The sequence below is a fragment of the Crinia signifera genome, chromosome 3, assembly GCF_055691185.1.
Source record: "Crinia signifera chromosome 3, ASM5569118v1, whole genome shotgun sequence".
Lineage (NCBI taxonomy): Eukaryota > Metazoa > Chordata > Amphibia > Anura > Myobatrachidae > Crinia > Crinia signifera.
The window spans coordinates 311,691,225-311,718,392 of record NC_139219.1 but is presented as its reverse complement, the minus strand read 5'-3'; the positions used below and the strand labels follow the sequence as shown (position 1 = coordinate 311,718,392).

General features: G+C 45.9%; 1 protein-coding gene across 2 annotated transcripts in view; it reads right to left on the bottom strand.

Moving 5' to 3' along the window:
- Positions 1-27,168, bottom strand: part of KLHL29 (kelch like family member 29) — a 633,192-nt gene that overhangs the window by 199,818 nt on the left and 406,206 nt on the right. For both annotated transcript variants that reach the window (XM_083178618.1, XM_083178619.1), the window contains exons 5-6: positions 20,079-20,226; positions 13,457-14,005 (exon numbers count right to left, since the gene is read on the bottom strand). In XM_083178618.1, coding sequence (XP_083034744.1) covers positions 13,457-14,005; positions 20,079-20,226 — 697 coding nt within the window. The remainder of the gene's footprint in view (positions 1-13,456; positions 14,006-20,078; positions 20,227-27,168) is intronic.

Here is a 27,168-nt window from a genome sequence, read left to right as displayed (position 1 = left end):
GATGCTCAGTCAGTGGGCAGCGGCAGGCAGTCAGTGTGTCGAGCGGGTGCCGGCGCCCACACAGACCCCACTTGCTCCCCCAAGCAGCAGCTGGGGCTGCCTTACAGTAGTTACGCCACTGCATTGAAATGAAATGTGAAGGTGCTCAAGCTAGGATTTAGGGCATACTTGCCCAGAGGAGACCAGACAATACATGTACAGTAAGCTTGCGAGCAGGGCCCTTCCACCTCTGTCAGTTTGTTACTGCCCAGTTTTTTATCACTGTTTTCTACTGTACATTGGAGTTTGCTGCACTATATATGGGGGTGCGGCTACGATGCAGGAGACTTAACAAAATTCCTGCGGGCCAGGAGGGGGACCCGATTTTCAGGAGCCTCCTGGCCATTCTGGGAAGGTAGGCAAGTTTGATTTAGGGGCATCTGAATGCATACCCTCCAACTATACCTTTTTGGAAGGTACAGTACCGTTTTTTTTATGACATGTGGCTGTACCTTTTTTGGGTCTCCAACTGCCCATTGTAAGTATAGGAAAGGGGGAGAGTCCACACCCTTTTACCTGTGACCATGTCCCCTTTCTGAATTTGTACCAGTTTTTGCTCTTCAGATGTTGGAGGATACGTGAATGGGCAATATAATAGCACGCCTTACAGTTTCATCCTTACCCGCACTGAGACAAAGTGAAAAACCCCATGTCGACGTTTTGACTGTCGACATAGACATTGTCGAACTAACGACCTTTCGACTTAGAACCATGTCAACCTTTTCCCATGTCGACCTAGACCCATGTTGACCTATACTATACCCAAGTCGACATTTCCCATGTCAACCTTTTCCCATGTCGACCTAATAGTGTCGACCTAATGACTGTCGACCATCATGCTTTAGACCAAATGACCGCATCCCGCACCTAGATATAGCGCTAGGGACCCCCCTTATACAGAGAAGCCTTAATGTCGGCTGGGGGGGGGGGCTTAAATCATACATTTGCGCAAATATATGTAACCAATATCTCTGAATTCTATGATAATTATCCGTGAGCTGGAGGGAACATTCTAAAAATGAAAAGAGGTGAAGTTGCCCATAAGAACCAATGAAATTCTGTCAATTATTTTCTAGGATACAATAGAGAAACTATAGACAGAATCTGATTGGTTATCATTTTTAGAAGCTTCAGTAAGTGTACCCCTATGTGTGACATTGCTCCTTTCTAATAACCTTTGACATGATGTACTTATGTTATGTGATGTCAGCATGTAGTACCCTCCGTCCTCCTACAGGGTGCAGTGTGTTGCTTAGATCTGCACCTGCCTAGGTGGAACGTATTCCTGTCTGTGAATAACTATAATGTTCATTGTGATCCAGGAAGCATAATATGAATTTCCACAACAGTTTATTCAACCTGTACCCAGATCATTTCAGGTGACAGGTTTACTATAAAAGCATCCATATAATTTGATAGCTATGTGAACTGTACTAAAATCCCTGATACAGTGGCATTATAATTCTTCGCATTAGATCAGCAATGGCAAAAGTAGTGACTGCTGACAGACCCACTGGGGCTTGTATCTCTTCAATGTTTCCATAAACGCCATCCAGGAAGAGCCGCATGTCGGTACTCACTGTCACACCTTTAAATGCCTTCAGCTGGTTTATTTTGTCATTACTGAGACCGCGGAGATAGCGGCTTCTGCCGGGAATTCTATGACTCTTGTTTTCCTGCCCATCAGAACTTCATACCGGTGTACGTGTCTCACTGTGATTATCAGTTCTACAGTTCTGGTTTATTTTTCCAGTTGCCTTGAATAATTACTCGTTATTTTCAGCGTAAACAAAAAGGTGTTTCGTTTGTTTATCATTTTAGCATTTGATCCTGCTCCAAGTGACGGCCATCATTTCCCGGCATTTGGAACATGGAGCTCCGGCTGTGGTTTTGGGTCCTATTGCTAAAATAGCACTTTATTTATATTAGTAATGGCCATAATAGCAATGTGTTATTTCTCTAGTGTTTCCATCGCAGATGCCAGCCATCGTTAGAATTTATGCTCAGTGGCGTAACTATAAATTGCTCTGGTGGTGGTGGTGGGGGGGTACAGTATCCCCTGTGCCCCCCCCCCCCTAATCTAGCTATGGTCTCTTCAAGCCCGCCCCTTTGAAAATGTTCTGCTCGGTGCCACATAGAAGAGCCACACCCACTGCCAGCGAATCCTGGATGGCTAGGGCTTTGGGGTGGCAGTTGGTGAATTTTGGACTACCCCACCTCTGGATCCGCCACTGATCAGTCCCATCTCTAGTGCCACCACTGTACATTCTATCAGTGGTCTTACATAAAAGATTGTCCTATTGTTTGCATTCCGATGGAAACGCCTGCTCGCCATTGACTTCAGGAAACCGGACAGCTCTCTATACTTTGCTACTAGTCATATTTTGTTTGGAACACAAGGGAAAACGGTTGCGAGACCAAGCATGGTGATAGACCAATGGTGGCTGGTCTCCAGATTAGGCTAAATAGGCACCTGCTTTGGGCACAACGAGATCGCATGTAGAGAATGAGCACCGAGACACTGATAGTTATGAAATCTGAGTGGAAATACAACATAACAAATATATATATATATATATATATATAAACAGGGTAGCGGCGGCACTCGGCGAGGAAAGAAGGCAATAGACGCGTCTATTGCCTTCTTTCCTCGCCGAGTGCCGCCGCTACCCTGTTTGTGTTATATTCACTTCTGAAGTGAACTGGAGGGCACCGGGACTTCTACCCACTATACAGGTGTGCTACCTCTCTCCACAAGTGTATATATATATATGGGAATGGGGAGGTATATCACGACTTCTAAAGAGGGCAAGTGGCTGCCCCCATCAACCAATCAGATTCTATCTTGTAAATTTGTATACACTGAAAGCTGGAATCTGACTGGTTACTATGGTAATTCCCTCCCCTTGTACTTTGAACAAGGTTTGATAAATACATCCCCCCCCCCCCATCATAACTCTATCTATATACAGTAAGTGACATTGGGTACGATGTATTAAAATGCACCGCCTCCCCTCACCACCACAGTATTAACATATGCGCCTAGCATCGCAAAGCGGTGACAGAGGTCACCTGCAATACCGGTGATGTGTGTATATCCCCGGCTCAGCGGCTGTCCCCGGCACCACCTCCTCCCCCCTGTAGCCGGAAGGACCTCCGGCTGTGACTGACATGCTGCTAGGGGGAAGAGGAGTTAGGGGATGGGACAGGAGTTGGGACCAGTGGGGTCTGCGGTGGGCTGCGATAGAAGCCCATAGGCTTCTTTAGGATATCACAACCCAAAAATGGTGATGTACCATGCCCGGTGTAGATGCGGTGGTCGTTATTAGTACATTTGAAAAATGCGGTAAAACAGGGGTTTTACCGCATTTTTCCCTTAGTACATCCCGCCCAGTATAAGCGATATCTACATAAATCATTGGATTATACTGTATGAAACGGCATTTCCAGTTTTATAAAAAAATTAATTGGAATTTCAGAAAAATAAATAGCAGACTTGACAGATAGGCAGCACTAATTATTAAGTCATGAAGTGTTATTGTGCAGAGAAAGGTGTAATTAAATAACAATTATAATGATTGTATAAGTCAACAATAAAGTTATCAAGATGTTGAGATCAGATCCGCGGTTTGCAAGCCGACGTGCCGATGTTATCTGCATTCTTTACGCGCTGCACAAACCCCTCCATGGGGATTTTATGTTTGCTACAGAAACTGGTTACAAAAAAACATTTCTCACTTACTGTACACTGATCTAGTTTATTTTATTTTAAAGGGCTTAGTATTAAATCAGGCTCATTATCTACTAACAGCTGAGACAGGCACTTTGTGAGTGCACCCACTTCGTGGGAAAATAGCCACCAATTCCGTAAAACAATAAAGCCCCTGATTGATACTAAATTGATCAAATGAATTCCAATGAATACTGGCTTTGCCTACAACACTGTGTATAGTGATAGTATAAGTTATATGTGATCACTCTGACCACCAGGCAGTAACTGTTATGAGGCCCGACCTTTGAAATAAGGGACAACCCTCTTTCAAACAAGGGTTAGCCCCAAGTGCGTAGGTGTCAGAATGGGGTAGACTGGCCCTTGGCTGATTCCCTGCATATCTGTCTATAGTGCAGGAGCCACCAGAGTGGGCGTGGATTAATAGATTGACAGTACATTGATAGACAGTCAATAGAATTACTCAGGCTGCCAATGCAGATAGACACCGCAACGTATGATAGTTCGATGCAATCACAAATGAAGGCAAGGGGTGGTAGAGATGGAGCCTTCTTCAGCTAGCCTTCTCTGGATAGCCATGGCACAACAAGGCCTATTGTTCTCAGCTGCAATACAATACATACTGTAGAACAATACAGTAGGGGATTAGCATAGGATTGAGTCCAACAGCTCTGGCTCACTTAATCCTATTAAAGGGCTAGATGAGGATGGCTCCACCTGTATGTATACAAACCTTACTGAATCAGGACCTTTGTCCATAATTCAGAATATGATCAACCTCACAGTTATTATGGCTCATATCGACCCTTCTGAGCGATATCGTTTATCGATGATGAGATCCCCACCCCCCGCTAGCAGCGGGGGTCAGTGATGTCATGTTTAACTATATCGTTCAGCGTGTATGCGCTACATCATTCACCTAGGAGATCCAACGATATCATTAATAATATCTCTCCCGGTGCGAATGTCCTAGTGTGTATAGGGCGTAACAGTCGTTACCCGATTGTCATACCTGTCACTCACCATCACCATGTGACAATTTAAGGCTAGCTGCTGTTGTTCCCGGTATATTATTTAGCTCTTTTCCATAAAGATCTGTTCCCGCTTCCAGTAAGGCCGCAGCTCCCTCCTCCTCTGCTGCATATGAGATATTCCCAGGTACACATTTCGGCTGCTTATATCTTCCATCTGACAGCTAAAATTGCCTAGAGAATGAAAAAGATTATCTTGTTCCAAGTTTCAGAGGACGCTAATCCTTTAGTACTGCGGAAGGTGGAAACTGTTTGTGATATACAGTTCACATACAATTTGTGTTGTTCCATTTAAAAAAAAAAAAAAAAATGCTACAGTTTAGAGTTTGCGCAGGAAAATATTACCTCACGGATTTTGATATTCATCTTTTATAATACATAATCTCTTTCTTCTATAGAGAAATGGCAGGAGGTAGACTGAAAAGAGGGTTGTAAGCTGTAGCACTTCTACATTGAACACTAAGGGTCAGATGTACTAAGCTTCAAAAGTGATAAAATGGAGAGTGATAAACAGCCAGCCAATCAGCACCTCCCTGACATGTCACAGACTATGTTTCAAAAATGTCAGGCAGGAGCTGATTGGCTGGCTGTTTATCACTCTCCATTTGATCACTGTTGAAGCTTAGTACATCTGGCCCTAAGGGGTTAATTTACTAAGATGGGTGTTCTATTGAAGATGGGAGGTTGCCCATAGCAATCTATCTCTTATCTAGAAAGAAACTCAGGCCAGGCATCTCGAGCTGCAATCTAGATGTATGAGGACCAGGGGTTAAAGTGGTCATGCAGAGGTGGGGGAATTAATTTCTCAATGCCATCTAATTACCCCCCACAGACACCCCCCCGCCCCCCCCATTAGGCAGAGACAGGGCCAGGGGTAGAGTTTTTGGCATCCTCCTGCAAACTAGAATGCTTTCTGTGAGAATTACTGTGCAGGGCCAAAGTGGAGGTTACATTTGTCCACCTCACCATTAGAGGTGGTGGAACTCAGTTCCACCCCGTTCCTCCTCACTTTAACCCCTGATGATGACACACCTGTACTTAGATTTGTATTGTTGTGGTGATAAAAAAAAATTATGTTTTAGTTTGGGGGGGGGGGGATGCTCTAACATCCGCGCCCCCTTACCACCGCACATCGCCCCCCCATCGCCTACATAATTATCGCATATGCTCTAACATATGCGATCATTATGGCAAAGGCCAGCTCTTGCGGTGAGAGACAGCGGCTCTCCCCTCCCTCCCTTACCCGGCGCTGCTGCTGCGCCGGGCTCTCCTCCTCCCTGCACGCGGAAGAGGATCATAGTGCAGGGAGGAGGAGGTCACAGGTCCAGGCAGCACAGCTCTGTGCTGCCCGGACACACGTGAGGGGGGGTCGATGCGGGGCGGCGGTCGGTCGTGGTAGAAACCCATAGGCTTCTATGGGGCATAGCCAGATTTTTCTGGCAATGCCCCCCGTCACGATAACCCGGCGGGGGATGCTTAAAGCATCCCAAAATGCGGTAAAAACCCTGATAGCAGGGTTTTTACCGCATTTTTAGTTTAGAGAATCTCCCCCTTTATCTCCATTATTTTCTGCATGTTTAAAGGGTCTTCTACGCCCGTAGCCGGGTGACTCTCACGTTCACTACCAAAGCAGTTAAATCCTATTACGCACGGAGATTAACACACACACAAAATAATCAAACTGAAAAACATTGTTCTGCCTCCGACACGGTTAAACCTCGATGCTTATTGCAACCACAGGCAATGAAAACGGAGCCACGTCTGCAAAAAACACAAGTGACACAATTAAATTATTGTCACATTCAGAATAATTGGTGTGGTTGGAATGTGGCGTAAACATTATCGAGGAGGCGAATCTGAAACTCATTTTAGTGGTTTTCCCCATAGATGGAAATATATGTTATTGTGTTTTATGAGTTCACATCATTACTCCGTGATCTTCGCTTCCCTTCAGAATTCCGCCAGCCTATTTCACAAATAATTAACGCTCTGGAAGCGTAGAATAGGCAAGCAGGCATTCTCATTATTACTGTGCGCTCTAATATATAATCTGAAGCAGAAGTTCTCACCCTTTGTTTCGGGAGCGTCCGCGTCTCTCTATCTGGGGGCTTTGCTTTGAAATCGCACTGAAATCCCAGCGCTGTCACAGTGCTCTGGGTTCTGTGACAGTTACTGTCTTCTGGCACCGCATAGTTCTATTGCCAATATAGCTGTACATGGCAAGACGCACAAGTCCCTTCACATTCGCAACGCTTACACCTCTAACTGGCAAATGGTAATTGTTAAATAAATAAAATATTTTTATATGAAGTATCCCCCATGCAGTATGTATGAGGCAGCGACGGCAGCAGATAGCGGAGGCTTAACTGCAAATATTAATAAAGATGTACCTTAAAGGGGACCAGTCCTCTGTAACATACAGTCCACCCCTGCCGAAAAATCGCCCCCCGACCCCCGACGAATTTGGGGCGGGCGCTGATGTTATCTGAGACAGGGCCGGTGCAAGGCATCTAATTGCCCTAGGCAGCTCCGTGGGGGCGGGGGAGGGTGGTGGTTTGGTGTGTGTGTGTGTGTGAGTGGGCGCCACCCCGGCGGTTGCAAATGCCTGAAGCTGCCTAGTGGTGGTGCCGGCTCTGAGTGCAGAGCCCCTGTGATTCTCTCTCTCTCTCTCTCTCTATATATATACTAGTACCTGTGTAATATGTAGCGTATTACCAATACTATAAAGAAAATAGAAGAGCAATCACTATGGCATATGAAGTCCAGATAAAAGACTGGATATGCTAAATAGTCAATAATAATCATTCAAAACCCAGCACGGGAAGAAGGCACGCCCCTTCTATATGCTGATATATGACACACAAAGGCAAAGTAAATTATCATAATGGCCCAGGTAGTTTGACAGATGGACTTTATTAATGTGGTGCGGGCCTATGGTGACGCGATGTTGGGGACTATCCAGGAATGCATATTTTCCGTCTCGGGTTTGTTTTACAAATTAGCCACTTCCCTTATACAAAATAAATCACTTTCCCACCGCACTACACTGTATTACATATGGCAATGCTATGGGGATCACTAAATATTTATTTGTACATTGGTGGAAATAAGCAACTGGCATTTAATTTGGGACTTGCATGGAGGGAGCAAATACAAGTAAGTACTGCCAAGTCCAGGCGGCGGTACCTGGTATAATTATCAAAGTCCTGACCGCCGGCACAAATAAGAGATCTCAGGGACTATAGGGCTTGTCTTGCTTTCACCTATAATTATGAGGGGTTATCGCTGGCAAAAACTCTGGTGAGAACCCAACTGGAACTGGTATTTAGTATTTGCAAAAGGAACGGAAATAGGAGCACTAATGACTGGTATGAGTATACCAGTCATTAGTATATTAGTATATATGAGGGTATGGTATTCCATAAATGCTTGAGTAAACAGAAAAATCTTGAGTCTGTTTTTATTGAAGGATTCTAGAGTTGGGGCCTCTTGTATAGTGTGGGGAAGTGAGTTCTATAGGGTTATAGCTGCATGGTTAAAAGCTCGACCCCAAGATGAATTACGGGAGATTCTAGTTACTGCTAAAAGTCCTTCATCTACAGATCGCAGTAATCGGGTGGGACAGTATTAAATCAGAAGCTGCTTCAGGTACCTTGGGCCTTGGTCATATAAGGCTTTGGTGACAGGAATGACTGGATGGTAGTGTGACAAGAGGCACAGGTACAGAGGAACTAGGCACTAGAGTTCCAGAGTAGGAGGATTGGATATCAGGCACTAGGAGCTTGATAGAATGTACTTTCTCTATACAGTGAACTTCAGGGAACCAAGCAAGGTCCAAGCAGCTACGCTGGCGGAGGCTCAAGATCTGGCAATGAAAAGGGGAGTGGCAAACTGATGACTGGACTTATGTCATGTGACTAAGCATTTAAAGCGGCGACATGCGCATATGCCAGACTGTATTTCCAAATGGTGCCTATCATCAGAAGGGCGGTCGACCATTGCCCGTTGGAACCTCACAGACTGCAATGGACCCTGTTAAGTATACAGAAATGTCCATCATGTGACGCATTATAGCTAATGAGTCAAAAGGGATCTATCAGCACTAAAGATCTTGTTAGAGGAAACAAAAAGAGGAACAGCAATTATGTAGCAAAGAAGACTCAGTGTGTCCAAACCCTCCGATGGTGGCATTCTGATTCCCATTCTGACAAGTGGAGAAACATTATATTTGGCTTTTTATCTAGTGTACCCGGATTGTGCACATTTCTGACCTTTTGCATAAACTTTAAAGAATTTCAAAAGCATGTACGCTATTTTATTAAACTGGAAACAAAACCCGATCCAACAAACCCCTGATGAAATCCTAGTGCAGGGGTTCCCAATCTTTTTTGAATCATGGCACCCTAGAGTACAAGACTTTTTTCACGGAACCCCTAGGCCAAAACATTTTGGAAAAGAACTATAAAATTAAGTGATTTGTGTTTATATGTGATTCTGAGGTTCAGTTATATTGTAAAGGGTTCTGTTTGTACAGATAATTTATGATTGGCAGTCACCAAAACTGGTTTTGTCCATAAATTATTGACCATTGGTCTTGTACCACCAATCCAAGGCACCCCTGCAAGTGTCCCAAGGCACCCCAGGGAGCCACGGCACACAGTTTGGGAACCACTGTCCTAGTGACAAAACGCGTTGGGTTTCAAGTCTACAATCCACATCAATTGTAATTTGCCTTCAAATCGTTCTTGATTGAGGAAACCGTCAAACAGCTGATAGGCTTTAAGTCTACAACTTACTGTATATTAATTCATAATAGGAAGCTATCTTTAAATACCCCTGAATGGGAACATTTCTATTGTTGCTGCTTTTATGTTTGTGGATTCATGTTTTAGGACTAACTGAAGATATTACAAATATTAATAAGAAAAATACTGTTATTTTTACCAATGCACTATTTTATTTAGAAATTTTGGGCCCTAATCTATGGGCAGATAATATGTTCAAGGAGGTGATATAAGTATTTAGGTTGTGCACCCAGAACCATAGGCGCCGATTGTGTGGGTGCTCCCAGGCCTGAGCACCCATGGAACATGATGAGCACCCGCGGACGGTTCCAGCAGGTAACAAGGAGGCCGCATTCCCAGAGGTTCATTGCAGGTCCGACGTGCGACACGCCACAATGTCACCCAGCTCTGTGGACCCGCCCCCACTCAGAGAACTACCTGCGCATTGAGGGACTGCCAAAGCCACATCAGCCTGCCCCAGCAGCCCATTGGCCACACACACAGCTAGGATTGACCACCAGCACAACAGCAGAGACAGGCAGGTGGCGGCCCTCTTTCCCCTAACAACCATCCCGGGACCCCAGCTGCACAAACCCCCCTACAGCTTTGTTTCACTCATTGAGCACCCACCAGCAAAAACATAAATCGGGACCTCTGCCCAGAACCCAGTTTCCCAGATACACACAACAGTGTGATAATAAAACAATGGCACTCACACGCTACACTGAATGAAACAGTCACCCAGAGGAGAACACAATATGACCTGTTGCAAATGAAAAATTTCGAAAAATATTCATGTACCCGGGGAGCAAGCAGAGGTTAATAATGAACACACAGTACATTTTCACATGCAAATGAACATAATTTCCTTTGGAGCGAGCAGTAATTAAAAAACAAACGCGGAATTTAAATAAGTGCACTAATGAACTCTAAAAAATATGCGTTCCTACTGATAGGCGAGGGCTGCCTCTCCTCGCTGGACATCACACAATAATTGCTCATGAACTTTGGCGAGACTTGCGTGTTAAGTCAGGCAATGGAATGGAAAGTCTCAGGCACTTAATGAGATGGAACCTTCGGCCCTTTTCAAAAGATCTTATTATAATGCAAGGTGAGCTCTTGAGGAAATAAAAGGAGTTCTGTAAGTAGAAGTGGCATAAGTATCACACAAGTGATGCCATTTTGTATTCAAGGGCTTACGATAGCATTGCACCGCCACTGTGCTTTTTCACAGAAGGAGCGGCCTGCAAGGAAATCAGTCCGGCTTACGGCAGAGAATAGGCGGATAATATATGGCTTTGCTCCGTAAAAGCTGTAGCCTTGAAATTAGGTGTACGTGTGTGTGTGTGTATTTATGCATGTGCATGCTTGCACACAGAAGATTTTGGGGTATACTTAAGTGTAGGGTTTTCTAAAACCCAGACATTTGGCGGTTTAGCCTTAACGATTTATCAGATTGTTTTGCATTTCATATTACTGGCCTTTTAGTTCCGGCGGTAAAACTGCAGATAATATGGGGAGTTAAAATCCAATGATCAGTAACTATACCCCTAAGTCAGGAATGGGGTATAAATTGTTCAAGTTGGGGACATCATATGAGCTACACAGTAATTTTTACATGTTTATTATTTGTTCTGGCCCAGCTAGGGCACTACAGATGTGTTGCAAGAATGTGTGTTGTCATATGTTGTTGTTTTTTGTTACATTTTATGTTGTAATGTGAGTATTTACAGTGTTTTGATATTAGGGTTGTGTTGAGCTACAGGGTCAATTACAGCATACTTGCCTACCCTGTCGGAATGTCCGGGAGGCTCCTGAAGATAGGGTCCCACCCCCCGGCCAATCGAAAGGGAGGGCAAGCCTCCCGCAAGCCCCTTGGACTCCTGGGTGTACACAAAGAAAGAGAGGCTAAAATGATGCAATTTGTGTCATTTTAGCCCCACCCCTTCCGTGTACACCTGTGAATTGCAGGATTTTTATTTTGCAATGGGGAAGGGGATAAGCCTGGAGCATAGACATTAAATGTCGGCAAGTATGAGTTACAGTATACATTGTGGTGTTGAGGTCTAATGTGTCAATGTGGTGTTTGGAAGTGTTGCTGGTAAATTGCTCTGGTAGTGTGCGGTAGACAACAAGGTTAATTCAGGACAACCGCTAGTTCCCACCCACAGATTTCTAATGGATTTTTTTTTTTACCATAGAATTGTACAGACTCTGCTTTAGTGACAGCTCAGTATTGCTAAGCTAATCAAGAGAGTGCTACTACATGGCACACGCTGATTGGCTGGTGGGTTCCCAAGTGACAGTCACGTGGAGCCCTGCCATTTGAGGGAGAGAATCCATGTGTGTACACATGAATTCTCTTATGTGTGCCTAGTTTGTGATTTGCAGTTTCTTTTAACCCCTACATGGAACAAAGAGGACTGGTCTATACTGGATGAGATGAGTATGTTGTATTTTTTTTTTTTTAACAGGGGGATCTATGGCTTTCTACTGTAGAAGAGGATCGAGAGTCACGTGGGATGTAGGTGAGTGTGTGAAGTGCGCAAGCACGTATAATACAGCTTTACAACTATCTATGAAGTATGTGTATTGTCTACAGGTACTAGTGGGCCCTTAAAGGCCCTGCTTGCTGGTACTTGTTGTTCTTCAAGTACAAGTACGCGGGGAAGGCTTGCTGGGACCTCTAGTTCCACCAATAAAATCATATCATCTGGATACAGTCCAGTATAATTGCTATAGTGTGGTATTTTACATTTTAATAGCTAAAGTTTCCTTTTGCCTTTTCAGTGTCATTTTTTGATGGGCATGGGTCATAGTTTCGACCTAGAGACCGTATCCCGTTTTGATCGCTGTCGGCACTTCTGTGCTTCCTATTGCCTTTATCGGGATGGGTCTGCTGTCTCCCAGCAAGTGTATATTTACATTAATAGGGGCGTGCATAGACTTTGATTCATGGGTGCATTTGACTCTTTCCATAATAAATTTAGCTGCATTTTGCTCCTCTCCAGCAGCGAAGCAGCCTGAAGATCTACGATAAGACTGTGTTCCGTTAGAATTGCAACCCGGTCATAAATAAAACAGACCCCAGGTGGAGAACTCTTAGAGGCAGCCCCAGCAAGGAACATCTTACGGTGAAAGTAAAAAAAGTGATATACATTCCAAGACTTGGTATATTTCCATTAGCCGCCGTAGAACGTTATCCACAGGGCTGGGAGTCATAAATCACCGGCTGACGAGAGAACCGATAAGGTCCTTGTTACTGTAAATTTAATCCTACGAGAAACTGTTGAGTCATGTTAAATATAAAAGCCTCCTGTATTATGCATTTGGACCGCGGACGTGTCAGCATCACAGCGCCGCTCCGGCCCTCGTTTGCACGCTTGATCCGGAAAAGGCACGTTTGCAGATCATGCATTATTGAAACAGGCAGGAGGCTAGGGGACCCACGTTTCGCTCTAGCTGAAAAGCAAAGGGGGGAAAAAAATGGGCCCTTAATCTAACGTATGCATTTTCTGCGGGATACCGGCAGAGAGCGCATCAACTCCTGCTACATAAATCAGACTGGAGGAATTCCACTTATTCTGGCAGACTCAGTAGGTGTCGCTTGGCATGAGAAGGAATCTGGTTTTTTTTTTTATGTTCTAGTCTGGAGAATTGCTTTCTTTTTTGTTCATATTTAATTCATAAATGCTTCTGCTGGGAAAGCAGAGGAAACTGATGCAGGACTCCTAGCCGAGTCAGACGCATCAACGATAAAAGATCTGCCATGACCTTTTGGCTGAGCCTGCAACTTTAAGTCAATCGCTCATCACAGCGCGTTCAAGCATGATTTCGATCAAAAGGAAACAGAAAGTAGTAGGACGGCTTACCTTTAGGATACCAAGGGTCTGTGAACTCATACTTTCCCATGCCGATCGTTCGTAGCATCTGAACGCCGTTGGTGTTGTCGGGGTTGACCGGCTGGCTGTGAGGGTGCTGCGGGGCAGCCTGGCCGTTTGTAGCTGGTACGCTGTTCGGTAGTGCCGCAGAAGGTAGGGAAGGCGGTGGCGGAGGCAGGATGGGGCAAGTCATGTGACCGTTGCCTATAGCAGTGTGTCCAGGGTGAGGGACCTGACTGACGCCGGTCAGGGAGGACATAGCTATCGGCTGACTGTGCCGGTACATGGTCTGGCTCTGTAAATTCACCACCATGTTGTTCAGCGGTTGAGCCGGCTGCTGGTGTTGTTGTAGTTGGTAATGAGCCGTCATTAGTGGAAGCTGTGGGGCAACGTGGGGGGGAATTGTGGGCGTGACTCCTATAACGGGAGCTTGGACATTGGCTGCTTGGCTGTATATAGGTGGTTGAGTCATTCCATATGAATGGGCAATAAGGGAGGCCTGCGTGGCGGCAGAGACCGAAGTTAACCATGGAGGAGTAGCTGGAAGAGAGATAAAAGCCAGTTAGTATTACAAGGGATGGTTTCATATATGTAGGATTTGTCATGTTTGTGTTTATTGCACATGTGAGCGACTGTTGGGCCAGATTCAAGAGCTGACAATGCTCAACTACACGTATGTCAGTGCCTATGGTGAAAGACACCTACAAATGGAGCCATCCTCCTTTAGCCCTTTATAGAATTAAGTGATTAATGTGATTAATCTTTTAATCCTCTACTGTATTGTTCTATGCACTGTATTGCAGCTGAGAACAAAAGGCCTTGGCTAGCCATGGCTCACCATAGCTATCCAGAGACGGCTAGATGAGGATGGCTCCATCTGTAGGGGCGAATCAAAGTACAGTTCAATTGTTGCTCCAATTGGTTGCCCATTACTTCTGACATGCCCAGAAACATTAGCACCCACTGCATTCGCGGGCAAACGGCAGAACAACTGAACGGCTGCCAGCGAGTGCCCACTAGTGGCTGGCACCCAAATAACAATTGAACCCCCTCCCCAGAGACAGCGCTTTCCCTCCCCTGTACATTTGTCGGCACATGAGATGCACTTTCTCTCCAATACAGTACACATGTCAGTGCCTACGGTGGCAGATAAGAAGTGTTGGCTCTTTCTCTGCACTACATGTATGTCAGTGCCTAAGGCAGCAGACGGATAGTTGCAGCGATGTTCAGTACTTTACGCATGTGTTTCCCCAGTGTGTGACAAGATGACGTCACACACATAACGGAGAAGCTGAAGCAGGAGAGAGGCAGAGAGACCAGTAGACACTGCTGCTTCCCCTGGCTCCGACACATCCCAGGCTGCCCCAGCACGCCCATCCGCCCGCCCATCCTGTGCACAGTAGCCAATAGCCGGCTCTGTGTACAGTCAATTGAATCAGTGGGGGGATTTGTCCTCTCTGTAATGTCATGCGGCTGACTCACCTCCGGTGCTCAGCCAGTGGGCAGAAGCAGGCAGCAGCCCAGCAGCAGTGCATCGAGCGGGTGCCGGCGCCCACACAGACCCCACTGCCGCTTGCTCCCCCCAAGCGGCAGCTGGGGCTGCCTTACAGTAGTTACGCCACTGCTTCTTATGGTGACATCACTGTAACTCACTGTACTGTAACCCCAACACCTATAAGTGTAGCCAAACTCTTTGTCTAGTTTCCGGTACACGGCACCCGCAGGGTTACATCTGATTGCTTCTGTCACCTTGCACAGCACACGGCACAACTTACACCCACTTATAATGAGTATCTTGGCACCGCTGAATCATATCTATAAGCTGGGGATCATTCCGGGCTATTCTGAATCTGAACAGACTGCTATATATCGTATCTCACTGGGCTTTACCAATGGAGACATCAGACCCGTCTGTGCGTGTTACACAATGGGACAACTTTAGAAACAGTCCAGTAATGGTGCTAATAATGTTGCGTTTTACAGATACACTTTAACTATCGGTCAAATTGCCTTAAAAAGAAAATATTCTGCCTTGTGGCTGCAGTACTCCGGTTTAACCACCAGGTGGTAATGGTTGGTCTGTTGTTGCCAAATGGCCACAGCGCCTGGATTTCCACAGATTTACAGCTAGGTGACAATTAATTTTTGTTTTGCATTTTGGGCCTTATTCAGCATGGAACGCTAATTAACAAATTTGGAACGACTTCACATGCGCGAGGGAAATAGCGACAGAAATGCATATGGATTGTAAACACAATCCACTCACGGTTTGCTGGCAGGAAGCTGGCGTTTCTGGGGCGGACACCTGCCGTTTTCTGTGTGCGTCAGAAAAACCGCAGGCATGTCTAGGCGCTTTAGGTTGGGTCTCTTATCTCAGCGCTGACCTCATTCAGCCTGTATCAGTCACAGATTAGTGGCAGACACAGAATTACGCGGATTTGCAGAGATGGCAAAGTATCTTCGATGTTTCAGGAATTGCGAGTAGAAAGCGATAGGCAATCAAGTCGTAATGCATGGAGCGGTTTCTCTTTCTGTCTTGGCGGCGGCTATCTGCAGCAAGCCATGCTGAATTAGGCTCTTTGGCATTAATCCAGAACCTGCAGGAGACTCCTAATTTTTTTATAATAGTCAACTGCAGCCCGGGAAGTGTGAGCGCCTTTCCTGCATTCTGCCTGCTTCCCAGGGGGCTGAATCGGAAGAAGAAGAATGGGAATCCCGAGGTGGGGGCGGAGTCCAATGCAAATATACCATTACCAATCACCTATGCAAATCCCTACAATTTCATTATTATTTGTAGTATCATATGAACATCAAAGGCATATAAGAATAAAGGCTACTTAACTACCTAATTACAGGCACATTACCCAATTCCATCATAAAAATCCCTTCCCTTTTTAAAACAGGGCCGTAACTAGGGGGGGGGGCTGGGGGGGTCACGCGCACTGGGCACTGCATGGGCGGGGGGCGCTGTCGTGCCAGGTGCCGTGGGTGTGCACGTGGGGTCCATGGACGGGCAGCGGGGGTCCGGGGACAGGAGTAGCGGCAGCTGGAAGCAAGCTACGCTATTTGCCCGGAGGGAAGCAGATTTTGAAAAGACTTGCCAGACGCTGATTGGCTGAATTCTCTCAGCCAATCAGCGTCCGGCAAGTCTTTTCAAAATCAGCAGCGCTTCCCGCCGCCAGGCAAATATCATAGCTTACTACAAGTGAAAGCCGCCATGGCGCTGCCCGCCCCCGGACCCCGCTGCCCGTCCCCCTGCTGCCCGGACTGTAACCCCCGCTGCCCGTCCCCCACTGCTCAACCCCGGACCCCGCTGCACAACAGAGGTATGTGGGCGCAGGGTTCGCTTAGCCTCCGGCACAAGGGCAAGGCAGTCATTTGGTCCCCCCCCAGTCAGGGGGGGGGACCAAATGACTGCCTTGCCCGGGGGGCCAGAAACCCTAGTTTCGGCCCTGTTAATATGCTTGGGAATAGAAATGGTTAAACCTAATATCACCAATATTGGCCGCTGGTTTCCTTAACGAAGAGAGAAACCTGTTGGAATCTTACTCTGAACGTGCCACCTTCTTGGCGTTTTAATAATTCATATGATTTTAATGAATTTCTGGAGTAATTTATTATTTAACTACTTATTATCTATATATGAATGTGTTTGCTTTGTTCATTCATTTTTTCTTTCCTTTTGGGCTTGTTAAATAGATTGAATTCATCATGCTGCAATAAGGATCAATATATACAGTATACATCGCTTGGGAACCACCTCTGTTTAGTAGAGTCCGCTTTGAAGGATCCCCTGACCCGGTGACCCTGCGTTCTAGGTTGCTGTACAAGCCAGGGGACACCTGAAAGCCTACAAAGTTTGGAATCAACTCCTAAGTGCGCTGTAAGGGGTCATTTTTACTCAGGTGAGAGTTCTATTGAAGATAATAAGTTGCCATAGCAACCAATCAGATTACACTTCTTATTTATTTAGAAGATGATAGATACAGTACCTGTAGTATCTGATTGGTTGTGCTCACTGTATAGAAGACCATTACTATCCTGAACAGCGCACTCCAGGACTTATTGTTTACCGCTAGGTCCGTACATTGGAAGAATTGTTCCTACACAGCGGATCTTTTTGTTATCTGTACGAGCTCCGCTGTACACAAATCTGCTTGACCGGTACATTTCTCGGGAGGTAGAGTTTCCCCTTAATACCCATTCCAAGCCCACTGTCCGTAATTATTAAGGGCTTATACTTTCTATTTTTAAAGCACATATGAAATGAATCTGGAATATACAGTAAGTCACTGATGCACTGCGATATAGGGTGATGAAGTTGTGCACGGTCTGTCTCATCCTGCAGATGCTGTACTGCGCTGACAGTATCCGAATATAATTAGAAGGAGGATCAAATTGTGCGGGAGCCATGACGATGGGACATTACGGAGATGAGCTGCCTGCGTGGTGACAGGGGAATGACACAAGATAATAATGACAACGCCAAGTCCCAGCTATAAGGTTCCATGCAATAACGTACTGCTCTCTCCTCATTATTCCGGATTTAGGTTCCGGGACTAGATGTCTTTGTACAAACCCTTGAAATCCACAAATGGAACACATTGTGCCCGTCGCCAGTGACGGCAGGGAGTCTCTTGGTCATGCCAATCACAATCAATGAGTTTCTATTTCTGGGAATGGTTCTTGGTGTTACTGGAAGAATACGAGCGCTCGTTAATAATGCACTAATTATTACAATTACTAGCCTCTGTAATTATAGATGTGGAAGTTGCCATTCTTCCTGGTGGATTGACAAATGATATGAGATTTTTACTGGCATAGTAATTTACTCTATATAAGTTCTATAGAATGTCACGGGGCCTTGTGGTCGGTCGGATACGTAACCAGCATGCAAAGGGCAGAATATTACATGGTTCAAAGCTTGTAATAATCTATTTTACTTCGTCGTGAGGCTTATTCTATAATGGGGTGCAACGTGTGCCAACGGTCCGTAACACTTAGCAATCCAGAAGATTCTAGGGTGTAAATTTACTAAGATTGGAGTTCTATTGAAGATGGGTTTGTTGCCCGTAGCGATCTGGGTGACTCGACCACTGCCTGCCGCCCGCCCGTGTCTCCCTCGATCACTGCCGCTAGTTCCAAGCACATTGCGCCTCTCTCCTAACCCTCAGTGTGTATCCCTGTGACTGGGCCGCCAATAGCCAATCAGAGCTCGCAGACCGGTAGCCAATCAGGAGCCGGCCCATGAGCTTTGATTTGCTGATGGCCCAGTCACAGGGAAGTGAGAGATGCGCGATGTGCTGTTCTGCTCTCCTGTCCACGAGCAGCGGCGGCAGAGGATGAGGAGCACACAACCAGGCCAGCCAACAACAACGGTGAGTGCTGGCCCAGTAGGGGCATACCTAACACTATTGGGGGCATATCTGCACTATTGGGGGCATATCTGGCATCGTGGGGGCATACCTGTTTCTGGCACTGAGGGAGCATATGTGTATCTGGCACTGCACTACTGAGGGCATATGTATATCACACCACCAATTTTATGGCACGCACACACAGTACCACAAGAATATTTATTTAGAATGGCACAACAATCGGGCGAGCATTGTTTATCTGGCACTGCTTTGGGGGGGGGGGGCATTGTGTTGATGGCATAACTGTGGTTATTGTGGGCATTGTGTAACTGGTGACAAGTGTATATATGGAACAGTGTCTATTCAGAGGGGCTGGGGGCATGGCCAGCAGCTCTCTTAGCACTGGCCATGTCCCCATAGTGTACTTTCGGCACAGGCAGATGTCCCTTCTCCTCTGCCTCCAGTGTTGGGAGGATGTATGATACATATTGGACATTACAGTGTGTGGCATATTGTGTCAGGGGCATTGTGGTATGTGGCATAATGTGTCAGGGGCATTACGCTGTGTGGCATAATGTGTAAAAGGCATTATTTGGTTATTAGGCAGATGTCTTTTTAAAAAAAAAATGAGTAGCTCTTCGGGTGGTTTATTTTGCCGCGAGTAGCTCACGCCCCAAAAAAGACCACTGTTCTTGAAAAATAAAAAGAATCTGATTGGTTGCTATTGACAACATCCCTTACTCAATAGAACTCACCTCTTTTTAAATTTCCCCTAAAGGGTTATTTTTTTGAAGCATTTAAAATGAAAGACAGAATCTCATTGCCATGGGCAATATCAGCTGTTACCATCTCTCTATTGCATCCTACAAAATGACAGCCAAAAGCTGATAAATAAGCCGGGTTGCTGATGTCAGATGGGCGCGGGACGGAGGCGTGTCATTGGGGGTGGGGGATGAGGCAGCTCTTGGAGCTGACGCTGTCTCAAATCACTGCCTCCTCCATAGTGTAACTCCTAGGTCGCACAACCCGGGTTAACCGTTCCCACTGCACAGCAACCCGGGTCAGATTACCCCTTCTTTTAACCCGGGTCGGAATGCTGGGTTGCTGGATTCTGGAAATATAAAAAGGCCCTTTCATACCATACGCGGAGACCCGGATTGAACCCTGCAACAACCCGTGATCGACCCGGGTTATTTTTGCGATGTGAAAGGAGTATTGGTGGGTTTGCAATTTACAAACAAAACATGGACACTCACTGGGATTTTCTCCTTTCCTTGTCTGCTTAGACGGAGGCTCTTCAGTATCCCAGGGCGTAGACTGGTTGATTGGGGTCTGTCCCCACCTCACGCTGGTTGCAAGCAGCTGTCCTTGGGATTGTTTCTCGGCCTTGGAAAGTACAGGGGTCTGAAACACATAAACGGTACAACAGCAATTAAGCAGGGACATTTACTAACGGAATCTGTCAAATCTGCATAATGATTGACGGCAAAAACAACAAGCGGATAATATAAGAAGTCACGCTACGTTACTAAATATAGCCATATCATGGCACATGTATGACACCCTTCTGTAATCGGTCTCTTACCAAGCTATTGTCCGTGTTATCAGCCACTTCACCCTTATGTAGCCCACACTGCATTGCTATTCAGCTGGCTTACCATTATATGCTACCATCATTATAGCTATTTTATACAGTGATTTGTATCTTTCTGCTTTGTACACACAATACTGAATACTTTAGATTTGCTATTTTATATTGCCCTATTTATAAACAAATAATTATATTTAACCAGTAGTGGCTCCAGAGGGGAGGGGCTTCAGTGCATTTGAAATAGGTGAGCCACTCCTACTGCCACCAACTGCCATTCCAAACTGACTCACTGGCAGTTGGTGTGGCTCCGCTATTTGTATTTTGAACTGTGCTGCAGTCCATACTCTGGAGCCGCCACCATATATGGAAAGAATAGTTGCCTACTCTCCTGGTACGGTCAGGAAAAGGGGGAAAGTCTTCCGGATTCGGCAGCAACCACCACTTAACAAATTAATTACTCTGCGCTATTCGTGAACAGAAGGAGTGACATGCAGAGACACTGCTAGGGGTTTTGCCCTATACTAATGCCAGGATAATTGCATTATCTCCTTGTCTACGCCGCCTCAGTATTGCTTTATGGCTCACACCCCCTGCCCACCAAATGGTTCCTCATTGATGGCATTGTGGGTACTTTCCATCAATAGCAGGAAACCGTTATCTGTTTGAACCATTGATTAATCTCACTAGGGAGAACATGTGACCGTGGCAGGCCAATCAGAAAAGGTGGGAGGAGCAGGTACTGATGTGAAGTTCCGGTCACGGAATCCAATCAAACTGTTAAAAATGTCTAGGTTGGCAGTAAATATGTCACATGGTCGACATGCACAAGGTCAGCATACCCAAAATGCTGACACACAAATGGTCAACTTGGCAATGGTTGATGCATGGAGTTTTTTTTATTATTATTATTTTTCCTTTTATTAGCTGTTTTTTTATAGTATATATTTTTTATTTTTACCACACATGTTGACACTGACTGGGAATATGGCGGCCCAGTGTCCCATGTGAGGGGACGTGGTATAATAATTTGAGGTCCATGTGATGAAATCTACAAACTAACCCACAAAAAAAGAAAAATATTAACAAAACACGTCAACCTTTCCTTGTCTGTCGACCTTGTGAATGTTGACCATTTGACGTCGATTGTAGACCTTATACACTGATTGTAGACTGTATACACTGTCGACCATGTATACCATATCCCCTGTCACACTGATGACAGATAACACCCCTATCTGCAGAGGGTTATGGGTAATTGGGTCGACCAAATTAAGGTTGACATACATTGGGTCGACCACTGAAGGTCATCAGGCCTTAGGTCGACACATGAAACATGTTGACATGTCAAAGGTCGACAGGGTCAGAAGTTTGACCTAAGCATTAGGTGAACAATGGGAAGGTCAACAGTCAAAATGTCAACATGGGTTTAAAAAAAAAATTGTCCCGGATGTCAACTCAGTTGACCGTAAAAGTTAACCGCGTCGCCTCGCATGGCACACTATTCTACTCTCCCTCCACGCCCTAGTGCAGGGCTGGGCAACACCGGCCCTCCAGATGTTGATGAACTACACATCTCAGCATGCCTTGCATCAGTTTCAGCATGGCCACATAGCAAAACTAATGCAAAGCATGCTGGGATGTGTAGTTCATTAACATCTGGAGTGCCGGTGTTGCCCAGCCCTCCCCTAGTGGAAGGTAGGGCATGAAACGACCGCAGGTCGGCACATGTTGGCTCAAAACTATTTGAAAAAACCCATGTCAATATTTTTGAATATTGACCTTCCCGTTGTCGACCTAATGCTTGTGTTGACTTTTTTTGACCCTGTCGAACTTGGCCATGTTGACCGTTTTCATGTGTCATTCTAAGACCTTCAGTGGTTGACCCTATGTATGCCGATCTTGATAGTAACGACCATATCCCCTGCAGAGAATACCTACTAACATCGCACGGTGTGACGCACTAGACGTGCATTGGGCCGTGCTCCTTTATATGTCTCTGGAATGAATACATTAGTATACGACTGTTCTCTCATCACTCACAGACAATGGGCTCTTACAGCGAGGGGTAATAAACTGCGCAGGAAAGCTGCAGTATCAATAAAATAAAAAGGATAAAAAAATATGACTGAACCGCTACCATTCCAGCTTCAAAAGTATCATCGGCATTAAAAAAGCCTTGCGAGCGCTTTAGCTGAAATATCTTGTTTAAATAATAATTTTACTTGTGGAACAAAGGCCGCAATGTGTATCCTCAATTCTCTTCTTTTATGTTTGGATTGTTTATTATTGTTTTTGTTGTTACGCTAAGATCTTTACAGAGTGAATATTTGTTTATTGCGGACTTATGAGCGATCTACGTCGCTGGATGGGATCAGGCTTACAGCATACAGTGGCACCGTGCAGCAGTTTGGAGACTGCTCTGATGTGTTATGGGCCCCTCGAAGAGAAGAGACAAACAACAGTACAGGTGATAACGCAATAGCCAACTAACCCCTAACTGTCATTTTTTAAACGTTCTCATCTTCCACTTTATCGCCATTTTTCGCACTTTACCAGGCTTAATACATCAGCCCCATTGGCAAGAGCATAACTACCATAGGTGCACGGGGTGAAGCTGCTATGGGGCCCAGAGCTGAAGGGGGCCCCTCTTTACTGTCTAAGTAATATGTTTTATATACCTTTGTCTCCATCAGTTGCTAAATAGGGGCCCTTACAAACCTTTGATATGGGGCCTTCGAATATTTAGTTACGCTACTGCCCATTGGCTCTAAACCAGCTACGGCTCCCTACCTCATCTAAATGATTTGGCTGTTGGTATACTCCCTCCCATTGAGATACACCTGCAGTAGCGCATGCAGGGGGGTTTTCTGAGTACCCAGAAACCACCCCAGGAATCTAAGGGCCCTAACCTGAAAGCTGAGAGTCCCCTCTTTCCATGGGTAGAAGAATTTTAAAAATCGGCCCTGGGGAACCAGAGATATCTGACTTCAAAGCAGTGGTCCCCATCCAAGCCTGTTAATTGCTCTTCCCAGTCAGATATTTCAGGTTCTGTCTGACTGTGTTTTTCTGAGCATATATTCCAAATGCTGGGACTCTCCCCCTTTGATGGACACTAGCAGCTTGTCTCTATTGTTCACAGAACCAGAGATATCAGCCTTCCAGCAGCTGGTTACTGGTCCAGCTCCACACACCTGGTATGTAGTTTTATATACTCGTTGGCGGATTGCTCTGCCTCCTGAGCTCTGATCCCCTAGTCCCCAATACCATTTGGTAGGTGGGAGTCTCTAGTTTTTAATTCCATTAAAAGCTAAGAAATCTAGTTCCGGGAACTGGAGATATCTGCAGTAAAGCAAGCTGTCCTCCCACCAGAAAATTATGAATAATAAGCCCATTCCACTATACACCCCTCATCTGCGTATTAAACATCCTCTTCCACCCTGGAAGTTATGTATCAGGGCCCCTTCATTCAGCCCAATGCCCCCTTCTCCCACCATCTTGCAGTAAAGGGGTAATTTGTGAAAATTCTGATCCAGGCCCTACATGCTGAGCGGTTGATATAATACCCCCTACCACCCGCGGGACATCAAAGCTTCCTCTCATATCACCCCCCACCCCTACCACTGGAGGATCGGTAGGGGCCCCAATACATTGCTATGCCCAGGGGTCTACACTGCTGTTATGTGTATATATATATATATATATGTATATATAGCAGGGGACGGGGCTCGGCACTCCAGACGACTTGAATAATCTCAGGCAAACACAGTTATTGAGTACATATACATATATATATATATATGTGTATGTATGTATATTATTATTATTATTTATATACATTTGGTCTATCTATAATACTTTAACTGACCCGGCATATACTGGGTCACCTAAGTGTCCATCTCTCTGCTTTGCTCCGCCCCTCTCTGGAAACCCCCTTCTGAAAATCCTGCGTTTGCCCCTGACCTGGGCACAAAGGAGTCGGTTGAGCTAAAATACTCAGTACTGCTGTTAATATTCTAAAGCTTTGATTGGCTATATACTGTAGATCCGCCCACTGCAACCCAGCTTATGCAACCCATCCCCACTCCCCATTGCGAAGAGTAAATACAAACGCGCATTTTCCCGGTTCAGCGTTAACCCACTCACTGGGCCCCCGAACACACGCAGCCCAGCAAGAGATTAAACAGCCATTCCAACAGCGGACTGGCGCAGTACCCAAGCCTCATCTGCCAATTGCACACTGTATTCATAATGCCAAGACAAAATCTGAATGAGCGACGTGTTGGCTTAATACAAAGTGCGAGCGCAGCCGAGCGAACCATTAAATTTGTCACAGCTTGAATTTATTACAGGCTATAATACTTTTCAAGGCCTTATGAGAAAATAATACCTACGTTAAAGTTAAGCAGGTAATATAAGAATCCATATAAACAAGATTCCCAAATCACCAATGGGAAATCCGGAGAACTCGGAGGCGACAATTAATCAGATGAATGTTTTGAAAACTCTGCCACTTGCAATCAAAATACCGTCTCCCAGTTTCCCTCAGCTTGTCCTGCGCCCAATTCTATTTGCATTAAAGAAATACATTCCGAGCAGCCCTGGATAGGTAATGACAACATTTTGTTCCTGGCACTCTCCCCTCAGCAGGAATAAAATGCAGAATGTTGTTTATCCACTGCTAAGTGAATGTGCTGGTAATTCATCACAATTGTTAAGCTCACTGGGGAAATAATTAGTGAAAAGAGAATTGCATGCAAAGCCTGAGATGCTCGGAGAGAGTAATAACAAACTGATCATATTCTGCTATGGACCCAGCGTTTTGCGGAAAGAAATGTGTCACAAGTACGAAGGCGGAAAGCAAACGGGTCCCCTATGGAACATCCTTCCAGGGCAAATGTCACTAAAGGTCACCGAGTGTCACAGGAAAAAACTACTGCATATATGGTGATCATAAAATATCTCTTTGCAAATTGTAACTCATCCAATCATCTCGGTTGGCTTGTCTTCGCTAAAACAAATTAAAGGGAAACTATCAGTAAAGGGACAATACTTAAACATACCTCCCAAATTTCAGTCACCAAGAAGAGGGACATATGCATGCTTAGGGGGCGTGGCATGCTGAATGGGGCGTGGCCTGTGAGGCCATGCCCCCGTTTTGACGCTGTGGGGGCATGGTCCAGAGGCTCCTTCTAGCCATGACCCCAGCCCATCTGGCTGCGGGAATAAATGCTGTGTGCATAAGCAAAGAGTTTATTTAGCGCTGCTCATCGATTGACAGGGGGGGGCTCCCAATTGCCCCCCCTCCTCCGCGGGACACTGCGGGCCCCGGGCTGGACGTGGAACCATCCGCGGAAAGCGGGACAGTTGGGATGTAGGCTTAAAGCAGTAGATCGCTGGCTCTCAAGCTCGGTCCTCAGGACCCCACACAGAGCAGGTCTCCTCGCATAATCACAAGTAAAATAATTAGCTCCACCTGTGGATCTTTAAAAATGTGTCAGTGAAAACATGAACTGTGAGGGGATCTGAAGATCGAGTTTGAGAACCCCTGTAGTAGTAAATAAATAGTACTCCTAGGGTACCTGTGAGTTGTCCCTATTTTGGCAATGCTGACCCAATTGTTGAAGGCAAGGCTTTTTCTGTCCTGATTTTGTGTATATAAACCATTGGCGCACTCAGGGAGGGGTTTCTGTGCGACCAGAACCACCCGGCTGCTGACGGACAACTTTGCGGCCGAATCAGACTTGCTCGGTGAGCAGCGAATTCGGACCCGTTTCCAATAGTGGGGGAGCGAGCATGCGCACAGCTGCTCATGCACATGTGCACACCCCGGAGCAGTTTTTTTATACTCGTCAGGGCGGACGCAAAATGACGGACAAGCAGGGGGTGGTCGCTGGGGTCCACAAAAATGGTGAGTGTGCCCACACAAACATTGGACGTACTCCTGCGAGTGCAGGTGTGCCCATGTCTGCACCGGGTGGGTAGCTGACATCACATGACGTCAGCGCCCGCCCTCGATTTCGCACAAGATAAAAGTCCAGGCTAATGGTTATCTAACCATCGAATGACTTCTCCTCTGTGCGTACACATCCACTTGCATCTTGTTGCGGGGGTGCGGCGGTCGTAGGGGGCATGCTTTTGGCGGGTGCCATTTACCTGCTCGCTAGGCAGCGACTATACACAGCTTAGCGAGCATGTCTGAATTACCCCCTTTGTCACGGTCTCGACCCTGACCAAGCTCGGCAGTCCCTTAGGCGCTATAACTGGTAGAACTCTATTCGCAGTGTCGGCATCTCCAGTCCGCTGCACAACAGGACGGGCAGACAGCGGGCGGTCAGATGAAGACTCATCTTCGCAGCGGGACCACGTGCAGGTGCATGGCTCCTCCCTCTGTAAAGACGGTCCTGGGCATTGTAGCCGCACTTATGGAGCCACCACTGACTTTGCGTAATATGTGGCAGCATTCTAAATGAATAATGGACGGTGTAATGGTTGGCATTGCTGCCACACAGCGCTGAGGTCATGGGTTCCATTCCCACCATGGCCCTAACTGTGCGGAGTTTGTATATTCTCCCCGTGCTTGCGTGGGTTTCCTCTGGGTACTCCGGTTTCCTCCCACAATCCAAAAATATACTGGTAGGTTAATTGGCTTCCAACAAATAACCCTAGAATGTCTGTGTGTGTGCGTGTACATATGGTAGGGAATATAGAGTGTAAGCTCCACCGGGGCAGGGACTGATGTGAGTGTTCCAATGTTC